This window comes from Pyrus communis, chromosome 15 (genome assembly GCF_963583255.1).
Source record: "Pyrus communis chromosome 15, drPyrComm1.1, whole genome shotgun sequence".
NCBI classification, from domain to species: Eukaryota; Viridiplantae; Streptophyta; class Magnoliopsida; order Rosales; family Rosaceae; genus Pyrus; species Pyrus communis.
In genome coordinates, this window is record NC_084817.1 from 4,102,826 (window position 1) to 4,129,723 (window position 26,898).

Consider the following 26,898-nt stretch of genomic DNA (forward strand, 5'->3'; position numbering starts at 1 on the left):
AATGCCTCACATATCGAACGCCAATTGTGTTATCATTGAATAAGAATTTGAACAATTTTATCTTTAAATCATTTTGATTTTTGAGTTTTATGCCTGTCTACTAAAATATGAATATTATAATCATGGACAATTAGCCGAAACTATCAGTTTTTGACATTAATTTGGTTGGTTGCAGAAATGATCACTTTTTACAAACGACGACACATATAGATCATATATCGACAACAATAGACAACGACAACCCAACAACAATATAGTGACGACATAGTAAAAAAATGATCATTTGTGCAACTAAATGTTAAACATTGATTATTAATTATAGCTAATTGTCCTACAATCATGTCCTTGTGCTTAATAATGGTTTTCCTTAAGATTTGTAATACAATACCTGAAAATTACAAATCAACTCGAGATGATCCTAGTTGATCCGATTCTCCTCCTATTTCCCCTTTTCCTAAGTTTTCCGATTCCTTACTCTTTTTTCATATATTGTTACGTAACCATACAATTTTTACACATTCTAAAAATAATAATAATAAAAAAATAAAAAAGAAACATCAAACCATTTTTCCTTTTCATCCTCGGATGTCACATATGAGTGTAGTTTTTCAGACCCAAAAAATAGAAAGTTTGTACGTATCAAAGATGATTGTTCATTATGCTTGTTTTCTACGGCTACAACTAGGGCTGTTTTTTAGAAGGATTGGATCGGAAACCACATTTTTAATTTTTGCTTCGAAACTTCAAAATCGGAGATCGGAACACAATTTTCAATTTCAGAATTTTCGTAAATTTTTGAATTGGAGTTTTCTTGGAAATTTCATAACATAATTTGAATACAGTTAGCAAGTTTTTGAATACTCTCAATTTTTTTTGTACATGTAATTTATTGTTTTTTTCTAAATATTTGGTATATCTTTAGTGTATATTCAAATAATTTGTGGAACACTAGTATGGCTATCCATGTTAAATATATAATTGTATATAAGTATGTTTAGGTTCGATTCTCACTAAATACGAATTTCAACCATATTATTGCTAGCCCATTGTGAGACTAAACCCACGTTGTAGTATATTTAATATCGTTTGTTAAATGTCACATCCCAACCCGGGCAGGGCTACATCCCTGACCCGACTCTACCGTAGCACGATATTGTCCGCTTTGGGCTTACCATTCCCTCACGGTTTTGTTTTTGGGAACTCACGAGCAACTTCCCAGTGGGTCACCCATCATGGGATTGCTCTAGCCCTCTTCTCGCTTAACTTCAGAGTTCCTACGGAACCTGAAGCAGTGAGCTCCCAAAAAGCCTCGTGCTAGGTAGGGATGGGAATATACATTTAAGGATCACTCCCTAGGCGATGTGGGATGTCACAATCCACCCCCCTTAGGGGCCCGACGTCCTCGTCGGCACATTTCCGGCCAGGGATAGGCTCTGATACCAAATTTGTCACATCCCGGCCCGGGGCGGATCACTTCCCGGCCCCGCTCCACCACCGTAGCACGATATTGTCCGCTTTGGGCTTACCATTCCCTCACGGTTTTGTTTTTGGGAACTCACGAGCAACTTCCCAGTGGGTCACCCATCATGGGATTGCTCTAGCCCTCTTCTCGCTTAACTTCAGAGTTCCTACGGAACCTGAAGCAGTGAGCTCCCAAAAAGTCTCGTGCTAGGTAGGGATGGGAATATACATTTAAGGATCACTCTCTAGGCGATGTGGGATGTCACATTAAAACTCCGCGCTCTTCCCCTTAATATAAATAATATTGTTTGTTAAAAAAAAAGTATGTTTTATATAAAATCAATGAACAAAATATATTCGAAACTAGAAATAAAATATAAAAGATAGTAACAAATTACATAATTTGAGTAATAACAATAAGAAATCGGAATATCTTGGATTTTCTTTTCCAAAATAAGTTCGGAACACTTTAAAGAAAATTGGACCAAAAATTTGGAATTATTGGAATTGCTAAATGCATTCCAATTTCTATTTCAAATTTTCAAAAATATTTAGGTTTTGAATTTTCGAATTTAAATTCATAAATTTTTCCTGTCAAAAATCGAAAACACGTTCAACCATCGTGTAAACTAAAGTAATAATAACTAGCCGTCCAAAATAGACGAATAATTAAAACTTGCATGTGACATGCATGCATCATTAAATAACAACAACCCTCTCATTAATTTTGCAGCCGGAATTTTTGTAGGTAGCGATACAAACCAGAATTTTCTCTTACCAAATTCTTTTTTTTTTTTTTGGTAGAGCAAATAGGAGGACAAAAATTTGTTGAAAAAGAAAACCAACAACTACGAACGGAGACGTAAAGTTTTTTCCGCCACAAGCATCTTACTAGAAGATGGACAATCGATTTTTCAGTGTGTTCGGAATATGAATGTATACGACATATATCATTATATAAGTGGATAGATTTAAACCTTAAAAGGTTCCAATATTAATTTTCCGAACTCCAAATAATCCCGATACCACCAATCACTATTTTCATCCGCCTCTGTGCTCCGTGTTCAAGAAACTTTAAACAATCTCTTGAATACGTGCTTAATGTATCATCAAGGAGACGAGTAAAATTAAGCGAAAAAATCCCTCAACTTTTCCGTCAAAACTTAATCTGATGTGTCATCATAACGTCAATCTTAAATTCTTAATCAACAATTAATTACCCTAAACTTACTTCCTCAAGGCCAAGTGGTACAACAAAACAAGGCATTTGAAAGAGGATTTCCACTAATAACCACTTAACCATGTAATCACGCACTACAAGCTTCCAACAAAACAAATATTCCAAAAGCTAAATTCTTTTTTTATTTTTTATTTTATATATATTATGTGGAAAGTGGCAGACAGAGCATGTCGATTGGATCACAACGTCAAACACGATGTTAAACCTATCCCTCCTGACGTCATTAATTTTATTATTCACTTAATTATTTAATAAATATATTAATTAATAAATCATTTTTAATTCCTCAGGAGGGGTGACACGAGTATCAGCCGCTATTTAAAGCGTAAACTCCAAACCGTAACGACCACACAGAGCAAAGCAAGCAAAGATTACTGCACTGCTCTACTACTGCTCTCTCTCTCTCTACTATCTGACACGGGATAAACGAAGCTTTCTAGAGAGAGAGAGAGAGAGGGGGGGAATCGAAGCCTAACCGTCTCAGATATTCTGTTTCTGTTATTTTTCCGGCAAAGATGATAGCTTACCTGGAGTGCTTCGTCTCCGAATCGAGGCCCGACGACGGCGTTTCGAGCCTCTCCAAGGCGCTGGGCCTCCAGGGCACCGTCGTCGACTTTGGCGGCGAAGCCGGCAGAGACTTCGGCGGAATGAAGTCGTTCCCGCCTCTGGCTTTCATCAGGCCGGCCGGCGCCGACGACGTGGCGAGGGTGGTGAAGGCGGCGGCGAGGTCCTCGAATCTGACGGTGGCGGCGCGGGGGAACGGCCACTCGATCAACGGCCAGGCGATGGCGGATCGAGGCCTCGTCCTGGACATGCGTTCGTTGGGGGAGCATTTCCGGGTTGTGAGGGCCGGCGACGGTTCCGTATACGCTGACGTGTCGGGAGGGGCATTATGGGAAGACGTGCTGAAACGGTGCGTTTTCGAGTACCGGATGACGCCGCGGTCGTGGACTGATTACTTGAGCTTAACGGTGGGCGGGACGTTGTCCAACGCGGGCGTCAGCGGTCAGGCTTTCCGTTACGGTCCACAAACGTCGAACGTTACGGAGTTAGAAGTCGTTACGGGGAAGGGAGAAATTTTTAACTGCTCCGAAACGGAAAACTCGGAGCTGTTTTTCGGCGCACTCGGCGGACTCGGTCAGTTCGGTATCATCACCAGAGCTAGGCTTCTTCTGCAACCTGCCCCGGACATGGTCGGTATATTTTTAATTTTTTTCCCAAATTAATTAAAAAAATGGCTGCATTAAACAATACGGAGCGTAATTAAGATTAATTAATTATGTGATTAGGTGAGATGGATAAGGTTGGTGTACACCGAGTTTGACGACTTCACTCGGGACGCCGAGTTGCTGGTGACTCGGCAGGACGACGGCGGCGACTCGTTTGACTACGTGGAAGGCTTCGCATTCGTCAACAGCAACAACCCGGCGGACGGGCGTCCCTCGGTGCCGCTGGATCCGCAGGAGACATTCGACCCGGCCCATCTCCCCCCAACGTCCGGGCCAATCCTCTACTGCCTCGAACTCGCTCATCACTACCGCAACACCGATCGCTCCTCAACTGTCGATACGGTAAACAATTACCTCCTGCTTCTTGCTGTAGAATAACAACTTTGCACCCCCAATTTCTGGCAGTACGATTTGATCAGATAGAGCTTAATCGTAGTTTGCGTCTACTGCCAAAATAAAAAATTGTAGTTTGCGTCATGGGCGTGGTTTTGGGGGTCCCACGAAAGTACAGTTTTATCTGTGGGGTCCATGCGGTGATGACCGAGTTTTGACCTAGGTGGTTCCTAAGTGGGCCCGTAGCCGCGAGGATTTTGACCCACTCTGGAAGTCCAGCGCAAAACCGTCCAGCCGGGGCAGTGAAAAAGTCAAAACAGCCCCCCTTTTTCTGTGTACCCAGTCTCACACGTGTACAAAGCTTGTCGATGGAAGGACGGCTTTATTCCCGTTCGCCATCATCACTCTATTTCTTTTTTCTACCTTCTGTTAGAAACTTATAATAAAAAATAAGAACGATTTGAATCCAAACCGTAATAAGTTGATGTTGAAATTTGAGAATCCATTCACCGGGAGATCCACGGCATCATATTTTTTTTCTAAGTTCTAAATTTGAAAAAAAAAAATAATAATCATTCATTTTTTCTAGGAAGATTTTTTCGTTCGTCGTTTGGTTCAACTTGAGACTGACAATACGACAGTAGTGTATCTTACTATCTTCCCTTGGATTTTCTGACATGATGCTGATCACAAAGGCCCTTGATGTTGCTCTTAATTACTCAAATGACACTCATTCGGGGGTAATATGGTAATTAAAATACACCAGTGGGCGTCGATGATTGAGATTTTGCTCACGGTGTGGTCCCCGCCGTTCCGCAAATGGCCAAAAAGCCATCCTTTTCTGATATCTGTAGATAATGAATGTATGTCCTTGTGCGGTGCGCAATGACGCAATTGCCCTCGCTTTGACGTTATTTGCTGAATTTTTTTGGCAGGGCGTGAACGGATTGCTTGGAGGCCTCGGATTCGTTGAGGAGCTGAAGTTCCAACTGGACCTCAGCTACGTCGAGTTTTTATTGCGTGTGAAGCGCGCAGAGGAACACGCCAAGGCCAATGGAATATGGGACGCTCCTCACCCTTGGTTGAACATGTTTGTGTCGAAATCAGATATTGCTGATTTCGATCGGACGGTGTTTAAGAAGATCCTCAAGGATGGGATCGGAGGGCCCATGCTTGTCTACCCTCTCCGGCGAAGCAAGTAAGTTTTTCCCTTCCCTCCGCGTCACCCTTCTGTATTTATGATCATTGCAATTTTTAGCAGAGAAAATATTCGGTAGGACAACCAAATCAAGCTAATTAGGTCAATTTCATAATGGGTTATGTCATGCGCATGCTGCGTTACACCTGTTTAAGCTTGGACGTTTCCATTTACGAAAGGGATTGTTCTTTCGTTAGAGTGTTTGAACATTCAAGTGATGAGATTGTCCTACCAAAAATTTTTCTTTATTATTTTGATATGACGGCGTTTCTTTGTTGACCTTTAACTCTACACGTGTCAATCAGTAAGTTTTGGGTACCACCTTCCCTTATCACTTTAAATCTTAATTTGAAACTTACACACCTGCTTTTTCGAGCTGTGTTAACATCAGATGGTCATACATTCTCTTACTTTTCTTACCTCGATGATCACATTAACTTTGTATACACCAATCAAAAGTATGTGATATTCGCACCTTTCTATACTTTGCTAGATTTATGCTTAATTTGCATGCTATGTAATGTTGACATTTTATGCCTAATTTTGTGCTTGTAAAAGATGTTACAGATTATGGACATCTTTTTCCGAATTAGATACGCTGACTCAGGGTAAAACATTTTAAATCGGATGGTGAAACATTTTAAATCGGATGGTGGTTAAGATTAGGTCAAATATTTTCTAGGAGCATTTTTGCTCATCATTGTATTTATCATTATTAAATGAGTTTGAATTTCGAGATTCGTATAGTGGATAAACACGAATCTTAAAATTCAAACTTATCTAATGGTGATAAATAAGATGAGAAACATACACCACATAAAATGATGATGAACAAAAATGCACTCAATATTTTCTATCAAGTGGGACCCCATCGGAGGATTGATGACGGTTGTACCATTTGAACTCTGCACCGGACCCGTAGGAAATCCGGACCCTCATGTGTTCGAAGTTACCATATACGTCATGTGGAGGGCTGGGCAGCGTATAAGCAAACGTAGGAAAGGCTAGGCCTGGCCGGACAAAGATACAGTGGGCCCCACCGGAAGTAGGATGAAAAAGGGTAGTTCAGTAAACTTAAGCTGGCGCTGTCGTATTTTTAGCCAGACAGGAAGTGCTGGAAGGACCTGCCAAGGGCATGTTGGTCATATGAGCAGAGTTTTTTTTAACTTTTATGGAAAATTATATTTTATACTCCAGAAATCTTTTGCCATTTCGACAAAGAATTTGGTATTTCTCCAAATGGAATTATATTTGATGCTCCACTTTTTAAATTTACAATAATACCCTCTTGTTTGGTAGAATTATGCGACTGGATTTGATTAATTATTAATTAACACTTAATTACGTGTGCACAGGTGGGATACTCGTACATCTGTGGTGCTACCAGAAAGCGAAATCTTCTACATAGTGGCATTGCTACGCTTCACTCCACCATACCCAAAAGGCCCCTCCGCCGAGAATCTGGTGGCCCAAAACCAAGAAATAATACAATACTGCACCAGAAAAGGGTTCGATTTCAAGCTGTATCTGCCTCACTATCGATCCCAGGAGGATTGGAAGCGACATTTCGGAAATGATCAATGGTCGAGATTCGTGGAGCGGAAGACGTGCTTCGATCCAATGGCCATCCTTGCTCCTGGACAGAAAATCTTCTCGAGGGTTCCTCAACCCTAGCTTTAGTTGAATAAATAGTCATTGTCGATGGTTCAGTCCAATGTAATTTTGTTGTCATCTATTTTTTTTCTTCTTATTGGCTTGATTAGTTTCTACTGGTGGGTCAGTACCCTTGTTGTCAATCGACAATCGACAAAGAATCTGTTGGAGCAATTTAATGTAAAGAAATAGTTTTGAACAAAAAATTTTGGTCATCTTTCTATTTGTTTCTTTCTAGATGAAAATATTGCCAAAAGACATGGATGGAAGTATTATCAACTATTCAATGATATGACCATCATGCTCGTATATTGAAATGTTGCCAGGATCATCACTTTGGTTCATTCAATTATCCATAACACTGATGTTGTACTTGTGTTTATCGTGCCACGGTAAGGAGAGAGTTTGTCCAATAATAAAAAATACATCTTTATTATATATACGATTTCATTGTGGTTAACTCAATTATTCATGACGTTGACGCTTTCAGTATGTGTTTATCATGAATGTTGTGATAATGTGAGATTTTGCCTTACAACCAAAATAATTGGATGAAAATACTGCCAAAAGAAATGGATGGAAGTGTTATTAACTAGTCAATGATATGACCATCATGCTCCTATATTGAAGTGTGGCTAGGATCATCACTTTGGTTCACTCAATTATCCATGACATTGATGTCGTACTTGTGTTTATTGTGCCACGATAGGAGAGAATCTATCTAATAATCAAATATACATCTTTATTGTGAACGATTATGTACGATATTATTGTGGTTAGCTCAATTATTCATGACATTGACGCTTTTTGTATGTGATTATCACAAATATCATGATAATGTGAGATTTTACCTTAAAACCAGTTATATATATTTGATTGTGTTTATCTCTCTCATCACATAAACAAAATCAAAGATAACTAAGAATCTCTCTGTGATAAGCCCATCTCCTTTTCTTCTCTTTTGCTTTAAATTTGCCTTTGCTCCTTTTTTAAGTTTAAAACCTTAAACCCTAATGCACAAGCTGAATTAAAATAATTATATTGAACCATTCAGTTTAATCCAATTTAATTATGCCCTATCTAGGATAATCTTAACTGGTCCTTGATGTTCAGCTGGAGATGATTTGACTTCAACTTGTCCAAAGTGCCACTCCTCTTTCGTTTCAACAAAAAAGAGATGAAAGAAAAAAGTGTTGCTAATTAGGCGTGTAGTTAGGGCATCAGATTCTCTTTTCATGCATTATAAAAGCTTCCACTTTTTATCTTAATCGATTTGGTTCTTACTTACCAAACCTCGAGCTTCGCTTTGGTTTGTTTGGTTTCTAGGAAAATCAAATCTATCTTGGTTTTCTCTTTTTCTTCCCTACTTTTCCTTCTTCTCCCTTTATTTTTCCTTTTTATCTTGTTTTTTCCATGAAAAGTAGAGAAAAGTTGGGGCGCGGGTGGCCCCTTATCTGGCTTTAGAAGGCAATTATAAGATCATGATTTCTTGTAAGCCACAATCGAATATGTGATTAGAGGAAGAACAGCCTCGGTCAATTAAATTGCCATGCAAAAAGCATCGTATACGTCCTTTGTAAACGTGCCATGCAAATGAAATCACGTGTTTTACTTTTACTATTTAATTACCTCCGGCGAACCTGAAAGTACTCTGCGTTTTGCATAGCAAAGCTCAAACCATGCATTAAAATCAATAAATTATTGTGGTAACATGTTACGTTGGAAGGTTTGAAGTTTGAACCATGCAAAAGGCTGCAAATATTGGAAAACTAAAGCATGGAAATGTAACATGTTACCTTGGAATCTAAACCATGCACAGATAGATGAGCTAAATATTTGGCTGTTTACTTTTATTTTGTTACGACGGAAGGGAATCTAACCATTCCAAATGCTAATCTTTGTTCTTTTATGTTAGATTGTGAGTATTGTTGAAGTAAAAAAAATAATTAAAAAAAAATTTTGTCCGACGAAATGAAGTTGCCTCCCAAAATTCAACGCTAGTACATGATCCATCGCTTAAAATTATGTGCGATGAAACGTTTATAAATAAAAACAACTAAAAAATTACTTGAAAGCCAAATATGATAGAATAAATTTCATTGCAAAAAGAATTTTGTAACAAAGAGATGTCTTCCCCTGAACCTTAACGCGATGGAACATTGTCGTCTCCTTTAAGTTCTCGAGACGAAAGAGCTTCATCCCTTAAATCTTAGCACGATAAATACCTTTGTCACAAACTTTAGCTTGACAAAATTTCTCTTTGTGCGACGACTGAAATTTCCTGAAAAAAACACTTTTATGTAGTAGTGTCATATAATGGATAGTTTTATTTATTGATAGTTTTTGTATAAGATATGAAAATTTACGACCTGTTAATTTGATATAATATCAATGTCAATCAGTCATAAGGCCCTACCATCTTTAAAACTTTAACAAGAGTCTAACTTAAAATGATTGAAAAATAAGTGAAGAAGATATTTAAGATGGAAAAAGCACTAAATACAAGTCTTCCATCCTCAACACGAAGCCTCTCAACAAGCCTCCATACATGTGAAGGATCTCTTCAGTCTGACACGTGTGATTTAATTTTTATACTATTAGCCGTCATGCATGTTAAAATTCAACGTTCAACGAAAAATTAATTGACAACACGTAAAGATTTGAAGATTTAGAATTTCGATATAGATGCATGTTAAAATTGAATGTTCAACTGAGTATCAATTGGACATACGTAAAGATTTTGAAAATCTTACGACTTTGACATAGATCATCATTAGTTTTTTTTTTTTTTTTTTTTTTTAAGTAGAACGATATATCTCTACTAATTAATAAAACATTATTCGTCAACCAAAAGAGGGTGAAAGACAAATTAGTCTTCTATCACACAAAAAAATGATGGGCAATAATGTAATTTCACATGTTCAAATTTTACTGTTTTTTATTGAAGCCTCATCTACAAGTGATGTTAAAATACCTCCATTACTATAAAAAAAATAAAAAAAAAACTCCCACTCCCCCACATTCTCTCTCTCTCTCTCTCTCTCTCTCTCTCTCTTCTTTTCATTTTCTAAAAAAATATGTTCATACACATAAAGTTTGTAGGCAAATGCTAGTTTTATATTAAGGAGAGATGGAGTTCGGAAGCCACACATAATGGGTAGCCTAATTTGGTATCAAATTCGTCATTCATATGATTAGTACATAAAACATCTCACTTACAAATGAAAAAAAATACTTCACAAGAACGTAGTATTAAGTGGCTAGATCATCACTAGTTATGTTAACCCTAAAAGCCTAATGTTCGGTGTTTGATATTACGGCGGGTCCTTGCATGGATTTGTACACCTCTTCCCAAAGTTAGTACAAAAGGAAAAATCCTTGACAATTGAAATTATCGCAAAGATAGTAGATAAACTTTAAGCACGTGAAATTATCGCATGTGTTCGACATCCTAATTAAATTAGCCACAATTAATTCTTCCATCTTGAAGCTAATTTAAGTATTGGATCAAGCCCACCATCAAATATTTGGGCTTTTTATGTAAGGCCTGTTTTGTAATTTTAACCTAGTGAGGGCTTGGGTTTTAGAGGATTCAAATTATGTTTGAAATTTTGAGCCGTTAGTGGGCAGTCCAATGTTGTCTACCATTTTTATGTTAAAGATTTGGGTCAAGATTTTATGGACTTTGGTGGATTCTTCAACATCTTTTTGTCACCATTGATTATGTCCATTGGGGCCTACATGTTCCCCCTATTTGCAATTTGACCACTCTGTCTAAAGTCCAAGGTTTCCCATATGGGTAAAATGCCTAATCATTCTTAATTATCAAAGTTGAAATTAATCTAGCTTTGTTTCCTCAAAGTTAAAAGAGAAAAACTTGTGTACTGCAGACTGAGCAGTCGTGTCATGTTGTTGTCGAATTACTCTCACAAAAATCCCATTTTTTTATTTTGATAGGTTTTTCTAACTATATTGATTTTCATCAAATTTGTCTGAGTAATTATACTACAACAGTTATACGAATATTTGTACCAAAATTGTTTTTGAGATTATAGTTTTCTAAGTAAATAGAGAGCGGTAATTGAATTTAAGATACCATAAGAAAAGTATCACTAAAAACTAGTTATTGTAATGAATGAGTTCGAGATGAGAAGTGTAGATGGAAAAATGTAAAATTTAGCATATAATTTTTATTTTTCTCATTTTCCATTTTAGGATATAAGACAGATTCAAAGCATTGTGTTAACATATTCTTCTTTTTAGTTAGACATTCATACTCATTAAATGCGACCAGATTATTTTGACCCAACAAATATGCTTTCTACGTTATGACCAAAAAGAAAAAACCAAAAAAAACCAATATGCTTTCCATGATTTTTCTTTTAGGAGGGAAAATCATGACATAATATATAGATTTCCAAACATAAATCAATATTTTTTTTCTTTTTTCCAGAGAAGAACGAACAATTCTATCAATAATCATAATACAACTTGAAATCAAAAAATTTGCCTGATGATTACCTAAAACAAAAAATTTTCAAAATTTAATCCCCAAAACCAAACTGTTTAGATCAATTACCTACGGGAATTGTGTTTGACGGGTTAAATTGTAATCTTAGGTTGGAAATCGAGTTTGACGGGTTAAATTGCAATCCTTAGGTTGGATATTAATGAGGAGACTGGTCATCATTTTCTAAAGGCTGAAACTAATGCAATTAGTTGTATTAATTATAATTTTTGTTAAAGTTTTTTTGTATTTTTATAATTAGAGTTATATGCAATAGAGTTTGACGGGTTAAATTGCAATCCTTAGATTGGATATTAGTGAGTCTTGCAAAAGCAAGGGGCATGGTAGGAAAAAAAAAATATAAAATCAAGAAATTACCATATAAAATAGAAACACAAAAATTAAGAAAACAACCAATGGCAAAAAAGGAAAGAGAAAAATAAAATAAGAAAGTAAAAAATATGAAGAAAAATCAAAACGGCGCCGGAACGTTTGTAATATAAATATTTTTGTTAATCATTTATTCTTTTAAGGAAAGACTCTCATATTGCAATTTGCAAGACTTGCTGGTTCATTTTCAAGTAGAAAAACAAACACAGAGAGGGATTATTTTCAAAAGCACTTTCGAGGGTACAAAAAAGCACCTCACCACAAATAAGCCCTTTCAGGAGGATCCCCAATCTGATCTACTGAATTCCCTGTCTTCCTCTCAAGTTCCCAATTCAATTTTGTATATTCATGTAGATATCGATCAATTCGTGTTGTAATTCGTGTCGAATAACAAAAAAAATTTGAAAAAAATTCGAATCGGTGGTCCTCACATTTCTAGGGTTTCGCGAGCCGTTTCTGTCATTACTGCGCCAATTAGGGTTTTAATTTCGGAGGAGGAGGCGGAAGGGGGATGAAGATGCGTCGGATCGCGGCCTAGGGTTTGCGGAGGTCCCGAGAGGTTTGCTCTTTCGAGTGCATGAAGATTTGGTGCTGCCTATGCTTCACCCAAGGAGACGAACCAGAAGAGGACGATAGCGAGGCGGAGGCGATCATGAAGGAGGGGGATTTCGGAAATGACGGCAATTCGGAGGGCGCCATCGGAAATGGCGACGCAATTGACGGCAATGCTCAGAGTTTGGGGCTGGTGGGGAATGAGCGCGGCCGTAATGACCATCTGGTATTGTTCGAAGGGATGGTTGAGGCAATGCGTGGTGGTGGCGCTCAGTGGGATGAGTCTGTTTGTGTTGATGCTCTTGCGTCGTTGAGGGCGTCGATTGGGAACCCTTGGATTTCCGAGGGCGAGAGTAGCTCAGCTGCAGACAATAGCAGTGATCACGATTCGCACCATAAGCGAGCCAAAGTTCAATCCTTTAATCAGTGAGTTTCTCACTGTAGCTCCTTAGTTTTGATCGATTGGTAGATTTTAGATAATTTGCTATTGGTTACCAAAATTTTCACCTTAGTAGTTAATTGGGGCTGAAAGATTTAACTTTTTTGTTTCATTACGAATAGTTTAGGGGTTTATATGTTTTAGATTATTTGGTTTCAGTATAATTTGATTTTCTGCTGGGAATAGATAACATTACCCTAATGAGAGCATTTGTTATATGCTATATCTATTATTTGGTTCCATTATAATATTTTTCAGCTGGGAATAACGATACTCATGATGGTCTGCGACATTATTTCTTGCAGTGATTTCCACTATGCAATGGCTATGTCTTCAGGTGCTGGAAATTCCAGTTCATCTGCAGAAAGAGACTACAGAATAAATGAGAGCTCTTTTGTTCCATATAAGAGCGAGACATTTTTTCAAAATACTACTCCTAATAATGGCGGTGAGGAGGGCCCCTTTGATTCTGGCAGTGGTAAGGATGATGAAGGTGATCAGAGTGGCACCTCAAAAACAGAAGATTTAGAAGTTCGGATGGATCTTACAGATGACCTATTACATATGGTAAGCATTGCCTTGCATATATTGCATTTAAAGAAGGGCTATTATCAGTTTTGGTCCTAAATTTGTTTATTATAAATATCATTTTCTCCTTATTCTCAGGTTTTCTCTTTCTTGGACCACATTAATCTTTGCCGAGCTGCAATAGTCTGTAGGCAGTGGCGATCTGCTAGTGCTCATGAAGATTTCTGGAGGTGTCTGAATTTTGAGAATCGAAGTATATCTGTGGAGCAATGTGAGTTCTACTTTATTTTCGTGGTTTACAGGTAGTAAGTATAAAAATTGAAGATTTATTTGTGTTAACTGCCCAAGTAAGTAGAGAATTTGTACCAGTGGTCACTTATGTGTTTTGCTTTTTCATATTTTGGTTGTTTTTCTGTATGTAATTTTTACTGCTTGTGTTCGGACATAGCTAATGATATGGATAATGCATTTGGGAAGTATTCATTTATTAGATTAAACGTTGGTTGGTTATTATTACTCATAGTTTATGAGGCATGGATAATGTGTTTGTTGAGTTCATAATATTTTAGTTTCCATTTGTAAATTTTAGTGAAAGCGTAAATTTTAATAAAAGTCTAAATTTATTCTTTGACTAAAAATACTATATGGGGTCAATTTGATATTATATAACTGAATCAGAAAAGTTAAAATAAAAAATTAATTTTTTAACATATCAAATTGTGTGCTTATTACTCATTTTATATGGAATTACAGTTGAGGACATATGTTGGCGGTATCCCAATGCCACAGAATTGAATATTTCTGGTACCCCTGCTATTCATTCGCTTGTCATGAAAGCTCTCTCTTCATTGAGGTAAATTGCTTTTCTAAATATTTATGCTATTGTATTTATTCTTTGATATAGTTTTCAGTTCAAGTAACTTGCATTTTTGTTTTTTTTTTTTCTCAGGAATCTCGAGGTTTTAATCCTAGGGAAAGGGCAACTAGGGGACATCTTTTTCCATTCCTTGGCAGACTGTCAAATGTTGAAAAGTTTGATCATCAATGATGCTACTCTTGGTAATGGTATCCAGGAGATACCTATAAACCATGATAGACTGCGTCATCTTCAATTAACAAAATGTCGTGTTATGCGGATATCCATCAGGTGTTTTTCTATTTTTATTTTTTTTAATTAAAATTGAATTGTCACGTGCTGTCTACTTGGCTACATTTTTGTGCTAAATCTGATTTTTTGCAGGTGTCCTCAACTTGAAACTCTGTCATTGAAACGCAGTAACATGGCGCAGGCTGTTCTTAATAGCCCTCTTTTGCATGATCTTGATATAGGCTCTTGCCACAAGCTTTCAGATGCTGCAATTCGTTCAGCAGCAATCTCATGTCCTCAATTAGAGTCATTAGATATGTCAAATTGTTCATGTGTTACTGATGAAACTCTACGTGAGATTGCTCTTACTTGTGCTAATCTCCATGTTCTCAATGCGTCGTACTGTCCAAATATATCCCTTGAGGTTAGTTTGTAGTGGTTTTCGCCGTCCTTTTTTTAGTACCAATATTTGGTTTATTTTATTTGACATGCTTCTGTGCCTTGTTTTTGTTTTGAAGTCTGTAAGACTGCCAATGTTGACAGTTCTTAAGCTTCACAGTTGTGAGGGCATCACCTCGGCTTCAATGGTTGCAATATCTCATAGTTACATGCTTGAGGTATGAATCTGGTCTCAAATATCAGTATTGTTTGTCTGTCTCACTGAATGCCTTTAAACATATTAATCTGATTATTACTCATTGTAGGTTTTGGAGCTTGACAATTGCAGTCTACTTACCGCTGTGAATTTGGACCTTCCACGCTTGCAGAATATTAGACTAGTACATTGTCGCAAGTAAGCTCATGTTCTTTCCGGTCCCCCCCCCCCACCCCGGTGGAAAAACCTAGAAAGCTTCGCAATTGGAGAGGAGAATTTCTCTTATTTGTTTATAAATTTTTCACCTTGCATATTTCTTCTGCAGATTTACTGATTTGAATCTACGATGCATCATGCTGTCATCAATAATGGTCTCTAACTGTCCTGTGCTCCACCGTATCAACATCACTTCAAATTCACTTCAGGTAAGTCTTCTGAAGAACCATTTATATTCTTTTAGTGTTCATTTTATTAGACACATGAAATCTGAACAAGTGGTCTTTGGAATTTGCAGAAACTAGCATTGCAAAAGCAAGAGAGCTTAACCATGCTGGCACTGCAATGCCAAAGTTTGCAAGAAGTGGACCTTACAGATTGTGAATCTTTAACAAATTCTATATGTGATGTTTTCAGCGATGGTGGTGGGTGTCCTTTGCTCAAAACATTAGTTCTTGAAAACTGTGAGGTTTGTCAATTTATTTCTTCTCATTACTTGAGTTAATACTTTTTGAGATTTGATTACGCTAGCTTATGGGATGAGATAAATTTTGCCGTCTGAAATTATTTTATGTATTCTTATGTGACTCTGTAAATTGATGCAATAAACTTGTGAGTTTAAACCATGTTGTCAACAAGTGCATAACCTGTTGGTCATTCCCCTGAATCATATTGGGGGTTGTGAAAAACCCTTTGATTATTATTTGTTCCCTGATACTTGGACTGTTATTCAGGGAGGGTTGAATCATCCTTAATTACTTGTTTGGTCAATTGAGATATCAGCTGGCTTATCTTATGTATACTTCCTTTGGCTGACATAATCTCTTACTTCACCCAGAGCTTAACTGCGGTTCGATTCTGTAGCACTTCTTTAGTCAGCCTCTCACTTGTTGGTTGCCGGGCAATTACATCTCTTGAACTGACTTGCCCCTATCTTGAACAAGTTTCTTTAGATGGTTGTGATCATCTTGAAAGAGCAGCATTTTGTCCAGTAAGTGAGAATGTTTGTAAACTAAAAAGATTTTATGATAATTTATGAGTTTTACAGTGTGAATTATGTTGCTCTTATATAAAGCCATGAGATGTGCGGACTCTTATCACACTTTTTTCACTACATGTCAATTCTGACATTAAGCAGTCAATAGGAAACTGAATCTTTTCATTCCTTTCTTCAGGTTGGTCTTAAGTCACTAAATTTGGGAATATGTCCCAAATTGAATGCGCTCAGTATCGAAGCGCCAAATATGGTGCTGCTGGAGTTGAAGGGATGTGGTGTGTTGGCTGAAGCATCCATCAATTGTCCACTATTAACATCTCTAGACGCTTCCTTTTGCAGGTTATTTTCATTACTTTTAGTACTTTACCTGCCAGCCCGCTCTGATCCCTACTGTTTCAGTCTCAATTAAACTCAAATCGCTCATAATTTGTGCATGCAGTCAGCTTAGGGACGATTGCTTGTCTGCAACAGCTGCTTCATGCCCGCTGATAGAGTCTTTAATTCTAATGTCATGCCCCTCTGTTGGTTCTGATGGACTCTACTCTTTGCACTGGCTTCCAAATTTGATTCTGCTTGATTTGTCCTACACTTTCTTGACGAACTTGAAGCCAGTTTTCGAGTCTTGTATGAAACTTAAGGTGATTTTTACGCTCATACTTTGTTGATTTGTTGTTAAATTTAGCATGGTGATCCTCCTACCATAGGATATTGATATTTCATGTACTTTGAGCAGAATGTGGATGTTTCTTTATTTGAACTAAAATTAGAAGAATCTTGGGCAGATTTTTTGACATGATTTTTTGGATCTTATCTTTTCTTATCTTTTCCCAGGTGTTGAAGTTACAAGCCTGCAAGTACTTATCTGACTCATCATTGGAGCCTCTTTACAAGGATGGGGCTCTTCCAGCTCTCCAAGAACTGGATTTGTCTTATGGAACCCTCTGTCAGTCTGCTATCGAGGAGCTTCTTTCTTTTTGTACGCACCTGACTCATGTGAGCTTGAATGGCTGTGTGAACATGCATGACCTGAATTGGGGTAGCAGTGCCGGGCAACCTTCCCTATCTGTCATGTTTTTACCTGAGAATGTCCAGGTGCCAATTGAGCAGCCAAACCGGTTACTGCAGAACCTCAACTGTGTAGGTTGTCCAAATATTAGGAAAGTTGTCATTCCACCAGCAGCACGTTGTTTCCACATGTCATCTTTAAACCTTTCTCTTTCTGCAAATTTAAAGGACGTTGATGTTGCTTGTTTCAACCTCTGCTTTCTTAATTTGAGGTAATTCGTTTATTTAGTTTGAACATCTCTTTGTATATTTAGTTCTAGATTTTCATGATGTTTTGTCTTACTACTAACATTTCTGTCTTTTTATTCAGCAATTGTACTTCTTTGGAAGTTTTGAAGCTTGACTGTCCGAAATTGACTAGTCTCTTTCTTCAGGTACGCATTCTGCCTCTTATGTGGTTATATTTATACGGATTATCACCTTAAAAAAAAAAAAATATTTAACTCCATGTAAAATTCATGTTCGACCATTCCAACAAAATGTTGAAAGGCATGGAACCTGGGATTTTTTTTTTTTTTTTTTTTTTTTTTTTTTTTTTTTTTTTTTTTTTAAGAGACATGCATATAGACTTTTTTAATTTTTTTTTTTGCTTTCTATAAAATCATTTTTATTTAGTTTACTGCTGGTCGCTAATTTCATTTTCTTGCTGGGGTTTTGTATTAGTCTTGCAACATCGATGAAGCAGCGGTGGAAGCTGCCATATCGAAATGTAGCATGCTGGAGACTCTTGATGTTCGTTTTTGTCCCAAGGTCAGTACAATCTTCTACTCTCCCCTGCTATATCGTTGTAAGAAAACGTGCCTCTTATAATACAATCTAATACTGTCTTTTATGGTGATTGACAGATAAGCCCGATGAGCATGGGGAGATTACGTGCTGCATGCCCTAATTTGAAGCGCATCTTCAGCAGCCTGCCACAGTCTTGATTATAGCAAGAAATGCATCTTTTCTTCCGCGGGGCTTATTTGACTCGGCTTTTAGTCCAGCAAGCAGATTTGGTCATCCATCCCGGAATTTGTGTGTAAATGGTATTGTGCTTGTATTTAATTTAGGTATTATATAGGTAGCAGACATAGGCTTCATATGTAACCCATACCATTAGTAATGTTTGCTTTTATGTTGAGCTAGTGTTCATCTTGAATTTGACTTTTCCACGATGAGTGGAATTCTAAACCATTTGAATTCTGTGTGTATAGGGTACTGAATTTGTTACTGCCTTTATGTATACAATAAATTGTTTTTCTGGATTAATTTTCCTTAGTTCCTGTTTTCGATTTCCTGGAATTTTCATAAGGATTCGCTATTTTTTTACCGTAATATCAAAAGATGTATGTCGTCAATGTAAATGTTTTGCTGACCAGTTTGCATCTGGTCCATCATGTAAAACACTTTGATGATCGTCTTGTAAGGATTTGGTTTCAGGTCTTCTTGTACGAGAGATGCTTCGACAAGTGGGCGAAAAATATACAAATCAGGTATGTGTTGGAAGATTTTCATAGCTCATGAGTTTACAGTATTGATTCCAATTGCTTCAGGTCCGGGTCCAAAATATCAAGATCTGCATTCTCTAACGAGTTCCTGTAGGAATCGGCCGCGATCTTCCCTTTGCTAGCACTACTGAAGGTACGGTTTTGAGGTGGCTGCAAAGAAGACGGTTATCAGAAATTGTAGCTTTGTTGTGTATACGAAAGGACATGAAGATAAAGATTCACCTGTCCGGTGCATCAAGGGCAGTATTAATCTGTGCCTTCATACAACTGACCGGAGCTCGTTCATTCCTCATTGCCGTCGTAAGCTTGTGATTGCTCTCTTGTATCCAGTCCAGAAGAACCATGTTTTTTCGCTGGGACAGTGGTGGTACCTGAGACATCGATCAACATCGCTTGAAGCGGTTTTCCCATTGCCATCATCGTCTGAAGCATACTGCGCCACCTATAGTTCCGGTAAACATTTCCGAAGCTCTTAGGAATTCATAATGTACACAAAAAACTGCCATAACGTAAAGCAAATGGACATAAAGCATGTAGACTGATGCTCCTCGAGGAATCCTCTCAACTTAAAGCTCGAATATTTACGTGAAGTGACGCTGCCGGGCCTGAACGCAGCCGAGACCGGCAAGTAGCAAACTGGGGTTGGTCACCTTCCAGAGATGTCTCTGCAGTTGTTGAAACATTACAACAAAATTCTACCACTTTAACGAAGTGATGATACACCAACAACAAAGCCTTATTCTATTTAGTGAGACCGGTTGTATGAATCTTAGAACGTCACTGCGTTCGGACAAAATAACGATAAATCGTCGAAAATTACAAGAGAGAAATCGAGGATCAAGTAAAACAGAAGCAAAGGATATTACCAAAGTCCTTGATTTGTAATTGGGTTAATATGCCTGGCGACACATAAGCCTCGAGAGGGTCAAGCTTTTTCCAGAGTTTATCATATTTAAGCATAATTAGTGCTACTTCCATGGGGTAAAAACCCCTTTTCATCCTGTAGCGGAGAAATTTAGAAGTACTTTTAGGTCATAAAATCGTTTTCTAGAGCTAGAAGCACTTGGGTTTAAAAAAAGAGAAGACTCTGTAATTCTAACAAAAACACTTCAATCGAAAGCACTTGTGACCACAAGTGTACATCATTCGTTCCCAAATGGTTCCGTTTAGGCTCGTTTGAAATTGCTTCTCTAGAAAACACTTATGCTTATAAGCCACAAAACTGCTTTTCTAATAAACAAATTCAAATTTTTGTTAAATTTTTTTATTAAAATACTTCTTCTTATTAAAATTTTTATTAAAATACTTCTTCTTTCTTGAAAGTTTTTCAACCAAACACAATTGGAAGCACCTTTCAAAAGACGCTTTTAGCTCCCTCCCAAAGCTAAAGCTTAAAGCATCCGAAAGATGATGCAATAGCAGCCAAGCACTGATTAAATAAACTAAATTGCAACGACCTTTTCACGTACTTATCGAATCCGCTGCCGGCAACAGCATCTGCATTAAACCCAAGAACACAAGTTTAAGTTAAATTTTGATTAGAAAATGTTTAATTTTCTTTCCTGCCAAACAGAGAATAAGGATCTACGAGCCGTGCGGTTAGGGACAAGGAGCAAATTAGAGAGGGCGAGACACAGAGGATGGAGACAAATCGTCTGCTTTCCCGCCAATTCGATGGTGGCGATCCGCACCTCTCTCGCCTCGACTTTTTTGACGCTGCGGCGAGCTTTACGGGCTGTGAGAGAGGGACAGCTGAGGAGCTGAAGGGGTTGGTGCTAACGTGTGTAGCCATGCCACCAAAGCTGTCTTAAGACACATCCGCTGTAAAGAACTCTGCGAGTTTTATCCGTTTGTACATTTGAGTTGGTCCTTGATAAAAGTGATTTTAAGTTTGCCCATCATAAATCATTTTCGTCGTTCATTGAAAATTTATTAGTATTCTCGTTAATTGTCACATGATCACATTTTAAGGGTGTTTTAGTCGAACTAATTCATTCCCTTAACGAGGATATTGACATATTTTTTACAAAATGACAACTTCTATCAATTTTCACCGAATGACCCCTCCACTTAACGGATGACAAACTAAGGACTACTTCTGTCGATTTTCATTGCAAGAAATCAAAGTAAATAGTTATGATAATCTCATAGATATCTTGACTGAAAAGTCTTAACAACTAATTAACCAACCAACCCTTGTGATTAAATGCTCTTATATTCTCTCCCTAGGCCACCACAATCATCAACGGTCTTAACTGTCAATAACTTTTCATAGCGACATTCAGTTAAGCCATGTTGTACCAAAGCAAATCTACCAAACTGCCAATGACTGGCATCAAATGAGGTTGTGAAGGGGCTGAACTTTGAAGGAACATCTATTCACTGTCCAATAGCTCGTTTGAAAATATTTTTAAAATGATTGAAAGATATTTTTAGGTTTCAAAAGCTCTTCATATGTGCATCTTACATGACGCACGTTAAGTGTTCTTTTTTTTTTCCCATAATTTACTTATATATTTACCAATAATCAATTTCAAAAATATTTTTACTAAATTTTTTTTACACATTTTAAAAGACTGCTAAACGAACCCAAACACGGATTGAATTCGATGACCCGGTTGGTGGCCTATAGCACTCCCACAAGGCCCACACACACAAGTTTTCTCCTTTCTTTCTTTATAAAATTAATTAAAATTTATCAAAAATTAATCAAATTTAAAAAACAATTAAGAATAAAGTGCCTGCCCCGCAAATAATAGCTGTCCAGTTCTAGTAAATCCCAGACCCCAAGTGAAGCCGACGCATTACTTGCTATCCTCTCCTCCCCTTAATCTCTCTCTCTCTCTCTCTCTCCCCCGAGCTTCAGCAACGATGGCGGCAAACAGCACATGGTTTCTCTTTCTTGTAGCTTCTGTACTCATCGTTTCAGCATCGGCTGGTACCCAAAGTAAGTCCCCATCAAATCCTGCAATAAAAATATATTCAAAGTTTCCATCTTTCTGCTTATGTTTTATTGCAAGAGAACAATGCAAGTACAAAATGTTGGAACTTTGTGATGCCTGTCTTAGATTTGGAACATATATATCTAATTCGTACTGATACTAATTGTTGGATCTGCTGCTTTAAGGTTGTTGGGTTTCTGTTTCTTTAGTTTGAACTTTGAATGTCTTGTCTTTGATGTACTTTCTCAAATGTGGATGCACTTTTCATATCTGCATTTCCATAAAAGTCTCTGAATTTATTGGTTGAGAGTTTGTTATGGACTTAGATCTTTGTGGTCAAAGATCAGAGATTACATTTATGGATCTTGGATTTTTTATGTTTAAGGGTATGCTTGAATTTTAGTCAAGTTGGGTAGAGCAGTGTGATCTCCACCATGCACCCAAGTTCAAATCACCCTTCTCGTAATTTTGATTAGATTTGAGTATCGCTTGAATAAAAGAAAAGGGCTGGTTTAAAGCAAATACAATATTTTCTTCAGTTGAAGATTTGTTTTCTGGGGACCAAAACAGCAGATTAGATTTAAGAGGTGGTCTGTGATTTGGGATGCAACTAATAACATTGCCAGGTTTTTATTTCTAAATTTGGCATTGGACCTTTTTAATCCTAATGGAATTCACTTTCCCCCTAATTTGATGCTGTGCTTATACGAACTCGATACATTTTGGAATCTACATGGTCTTGCTTTTCGCTTCCCGCTTTTCACCACAACTCTCGTTAGGTTCAGTTGTTTTGCTTCATTGGGTTCCTTTTTTTTTCACTGCATTGGATGCAGTTTTTGCTCCATTAGGGTTCCGCTTTTCACTTCATTGGATTCAGTTTTTCGCGTCACTGGGTTCTGTTTGACCTATCAGTTACATGCTCTCGGATAGTATATTCTTGTAAGGATCAAAACATTTCTCCTTATTAGTTATTTATTGTATTTGCGGCTCACAAAAACTTATATACTCCTACTTATGAGGCCATGGGATAGTATATTCTTGTAAGGATCAAAACATTTCTCCTTATTAGTTATTTATTGTATTTGCGGCTCACAAAAACTTATATACTCCTACTTATGAGGCCATGGATGAAAATTGCAGTCAAAGTTACTAATAACCCAGCGGATAAGCTAGTCGATATAATTAACAGCAACAGAACTGCACACAAAGCATCATCCCTCTACGACAACCAGGGTTTGGCGTGCATTGCCCTGCAGTACATAAAAGCGTACCAAGGTGACTGTGATGCTGTAGGAGGGTCCGACGCCAAGAAGCCTCCTGATTCTGCATTTGCTGAAACATTTGCTCCCAACTGTGGTGTTCAAACTTCAACCCTCGCTCCAATCACCGGTCGTTTAATTGGCTGCCAGTCCAAATATGTCCACGCTGATGAAGCATTTTCGAAAATCTTGATTGAAAACAGCAAGGCCTTGGACATTCTCTACAATAAGAACCACACTGAAGTGGGTGCTGCTGCGAGTGGCAGTGATGGTGGAACTACGTATTTCTGGTGCGTGTTGTTCAGCAGCGGAAAAACTAACAGCAGCTTTGTAACGGAGGGAGGTGAGGCTAAAATAACAAGGCCCGGATGCTTTAGTGGTGCTAATGACGATTGCAGTGAATCTAATCACCCAGCCAGTGGTGCCGATGATTGGTCTAGAAGCAGTCGTCTGTGGCCATTTTTCACCACGGCTCTGATTGCCATGTCGTATGCCTTTGGATTGTGATCATGATCGTGTTTTTTATGAAAAAAGCTGGATTTGTTTTCTACTTAATTTTGGGGACCCTTTTGATCTGTTGTAATTTGAGTTTTGTCTATCGCATTCGTTGTCTGTAGAGTCTAACAGCACAATCAACGCCATTCATTTTCTTCCGTTGTAAACTAGTACATTATTGGCTAATGGCTGGCGAGAAGCATTTGTTCTATATTACATATGAACGATGAACGATCTGTTCGGCTCTAATTTTTTCCTAATTTGGTATGACTGGAAAGATAATGGAGATAAGAACCTGCTTACTCTTATTTATATAAGCAGATACATGAACTTCGTTCGGTACAACGATGAGAAAATTACACAGCGAAACGAACAAGTACTGCAAACGATTTGAGCTTAAGGCTCCCAGTTCCTAATGGAAGATTTACACTTCAAAACCAAAGCCAGAACCATGAGAATTATCGTTATACCACACGAAGAACCGCCAACCCTGTGAATCCAATTAGGATCAAACCTGGAACAGCTTCGGTCTAAGTAAAGCGACAAAGCAATGGCCAAGATCAACACCAAGAGAAGAAGAGGCAGCCAAGAAGCAAAGTTGATAGGCTCATCTGGATCAAGCTCTGAATCATCTGTAGTTCTTCGGTCGATATAGAGAGGAGAAAGCACGGCTAGAAGGGTCAACCCTATCGCCACCAGCTTATCGTATGACGAAAACCTGCTTGTCCTCCTCGTAGCTCCGAGCTCCATTTTAAGCTACCAACACAGGAGCGGCAGGAGAAACCACCTGCTGTTTTCTATCTTAGATGCTTTTTGAAAGAGTAGAAGTTAGCAGCTTAAACATGAAGGCTCAAGTGCAAGATTGAGTGGGAAAGATTATTCTCCATTAACAAAAATTTATGAATAATTTGTACTGGCTGTGGCTGAATAATAATTTGGAATCGGATTCCACATGCTTCCCATGAATTTTCAACACTCTCGTCTTACTTAGTTGAACATGTTGAGAGTATCAATCCCATATCGGGAAAAGGAGGGGTCTTGCATGTGAATATAAGTAGTTCGGCTCCTCTCGATATGCTAATTGATTTTATAGTGGAACTTCAGCTTTGTTAAAAATCGTTGAAAATGTAGTGAATCTGACACTCATATTTTAACAATATGCACTCTAAATTGAATATTTTATATTTTTTTCTGCACGCTCAGAAACGTGCAATAGGCTAAAAGACGAGCATTAAAATCATCGGCCTAGTGTTTGCCCCAAAAAAAAAAAAATCATCGGGCTAGTTGAAAATATTACTAAAGTTGATTAATTTATCAAGAGAAGGAATATGGGTACAGGCAAAACTACCCAAGTCAACTTAGGTCTAAAGTATAAACCCAACAAGGAAGGGGGTGGACGTTTCTCCTGACATGGCTTCTTATCTGCATCATATTTCATATGATGGTGTTATTGTGACGGTATTCCACATCAATCAAGCACCGTCGTATGCTTAAACTGCATTCACATGACCATGTTTGATCGGTTGAGAATAGCGCCATAATGCCGTCCCGGTTACAGGTAGTTTCCCTCCTCAAGTTCATTGCTCCACACTATCTATAGCAAGCAACAGATGAAAGCATCAATAGAACCACTATTTTTATGCTAGGCAAAAATTTTCTTCAATTGCAGCCAAGTACAAAACAAACAAGGGACTAGCCGGAAGATTAGTGTTTGGTACTCGATATTACAAGAGAATACAGTGTAAACCTAACTGACACCGCCGGAGCTCTTCGTGGTGTTGTTGTTGCTGCCCTGGAGCCTCGTCAACCATTTCTTCTGAGGTGTAGAGAGGTTGATAATTCCGGTAGGGGTAGCAACGAGTTGTTGTGAAGCTCCTGACGCCGGTGACGCTGGAAGCTCTGCCGGTAGAGCGGCAGCTGTGCTTGTCAAGGCATTCAAAACCAAGAATGCCAGAATGGGAGAGAGATCCAATGTGCCTCCAAGTGGTGGGATTAAAGGACGAAATATGTTCAAGTACGGATCACATATCGTGCTGCACATCATATCCACGTCCACAGCATAATCATTTCAATGTTTTTTTACCCCGACAATTAGTCATATTATGTTGTCAGACTGAAAAGTAGAATTCAGTGATCCTAATTCACGGTTTTGTTAAAGTAAAATATCGAACATTGACAACCAAAATCAAATCATGACAATACCTGAGGGGTGCAACAATGGCAGGAGGGGTGTTGGGGAACCAGGTGAGGACAAGCCTAACGACCAAAAGAGTGTTTTACAAGTTCAAGAAGTTGGAGATGCCGTTCGCCACCACAAGCCCAGCCACCTAATCTCCCGGCAACACCGCCGCAAAATTGTGAGCCGATAATGTCTTCACCTGCCTATGATATCTGCACCCAATCTGAACTCAACCATTTTTAGACTACCTTTTGTAGACCACATAATGTAGCGGTTGATGGTTGGGCTAACTTTTTAACGATGTTAAGAAGGAGTCCAACCATTAGTGAGACTGTAAAGTGTATCGATACTGAAATTAATTTACCTGCTGGCAGATGCTTTGAAACTCACAGCGCAAAGAGATGAGCTTGCTGAGAAATGGAGTTTGTGAAGCCAACGAGTGAAGAAATTGGGATAACTTATCATCAGCGGATGCAACCGAAGCGGGAATGTCGGGAAGAACGAAATGGGGCTTCTTGGAAGCTGCAGCTGCCGAGGAGGAGGATGACGACGGTGATGCTCTGAGAAAGGTACGAAATTGGTTGAAGAAAGTAGCATTGAAAAGTTTGGCGCCAAAGACTTTGGGGTTTCGGTGGCGGAGGCGGAGGCCGACTCGCCGATCGCCATTGTCGAGCGTTGGTGGTGGCGGGGAGCCAGGTGGCAGAGCTGAACCAGATACAGCGTTGGATCAGGGGAGACAGAATATTTTGGATAATTGGTGTATTTCCCAGGCGTTGTGCTTGGGAACGACGACGTTTTCTCTCCACTCGTTTTTGTTTTGTACTTGGGTCGTTCACCAGTTTAGCTAAAAAAAAAAAAAAAAAAAAAAGAGGATTGAATTGTCATTGACTTCAAACTAAATGGACACAATAAAGATACTTGTTGATTCATTCTCCAAAAGAATTGAGCGACACCAACATCTTTGTTGATGCAACAATTTCATAAATATCAAACTCTCATGGACAAGAAATGTCCGAAATCCTACTATCAGATGAAGAAGGAGA

The 26,898-nt window shown here is 38.2% G+C and overlaps 3 protein-coding genes and 1 pseudogene across 3 annotated transcripts; 3 read left to right on the top strand and 1 right to left on the bottom strand.

Annotated features, from left to right (window-relative positions):
- Positions 1-3,040: 3,040 nt before the first annotated feature.
- On the top strand, positions 3,041-7,331 carry LOC137717591 (cytokinin dehydrogenase 7-like). Its single transcript, XM_068457003.1, has 4 exons — positions 3,041-3,894; positions 3,991-4,272; positions 5,199-5,461; positions 6,817-7,331. The coding sequence occupies exons 1-4, from the start codon at positions 3,217-3,219 to the stop codon at positions 7,133-7,135; spliced, it is 1,542 nt and encodes a 513-aa protein (XP_068313104.1). The 5' UTR covers positions 3,041-3,216; the 3' UTR covers positions 7,136-7,331.
- Positions 7,332-12,174: 4,843 nt separating this feature from the next.
- LOC137717383 (F-box/LRR-repeat protein 15-like) lies at positions 12,175-18,751 on the top strand. The gene is made up of 17 exons (XM_068456745.1): positions 12,175-12,989; positions 13,308-13,569; positions 13,669-13,801; positions 14,284-14,383; positions 14,480-14,677; positions 14,771-15,041; positions 15,136-15,234; positions 15,322-15,410; positions 15,538-15,637; positions 15,727-15,897; positions 16,267-16,419; positions 16,604-16,764; positions 16,865-17,063; positions 17,257-17,702; positions 17,801-17,864; positions 18,154-18,240; positions 18,336-18,751. Exons 1-17 carry the CDS (start codon positions 12,589-12,591, stop codon positions 18,414-18,416), a joined length of 3,015 nt encoding a protein of 1,004 aa, XP_068312846.1. The 5' UTR covers positions 12,175-12,588; the 3' UTR covers positions 18,417-18,751.
- Positions 18,752-21,742: 2,991 nt separating this feature from the next.
- On the top strand, positions 21,743-23,936 carry LOC137718657 (uncharacterized). The gene is made up of 2 exons (XM_068458208.1): positions 21,743-21,927; positions 23,063-23,936. Exons 1-2 carry the CDS (start codon positions 21,852-21,854, stop codon positions 23,686-23,688), a joined length of 702 nt encoding a protein of 233 aa, XP_068314309.1. The 5' UTR covers positions 21,743-21,851; the 3' UTR covers positions 23,689-23,936.
- Positions 23,937-25,305: 1,369 nt separating this feature from the next.
- Positions 25,306-26,611, bottom strand: LOC137716850 (ylmG homolog protein 2, chloroplastic-like; annotated as a pseudogene).
- Positions 26,612-26,898: the final 287 nt, after the last annotated feature.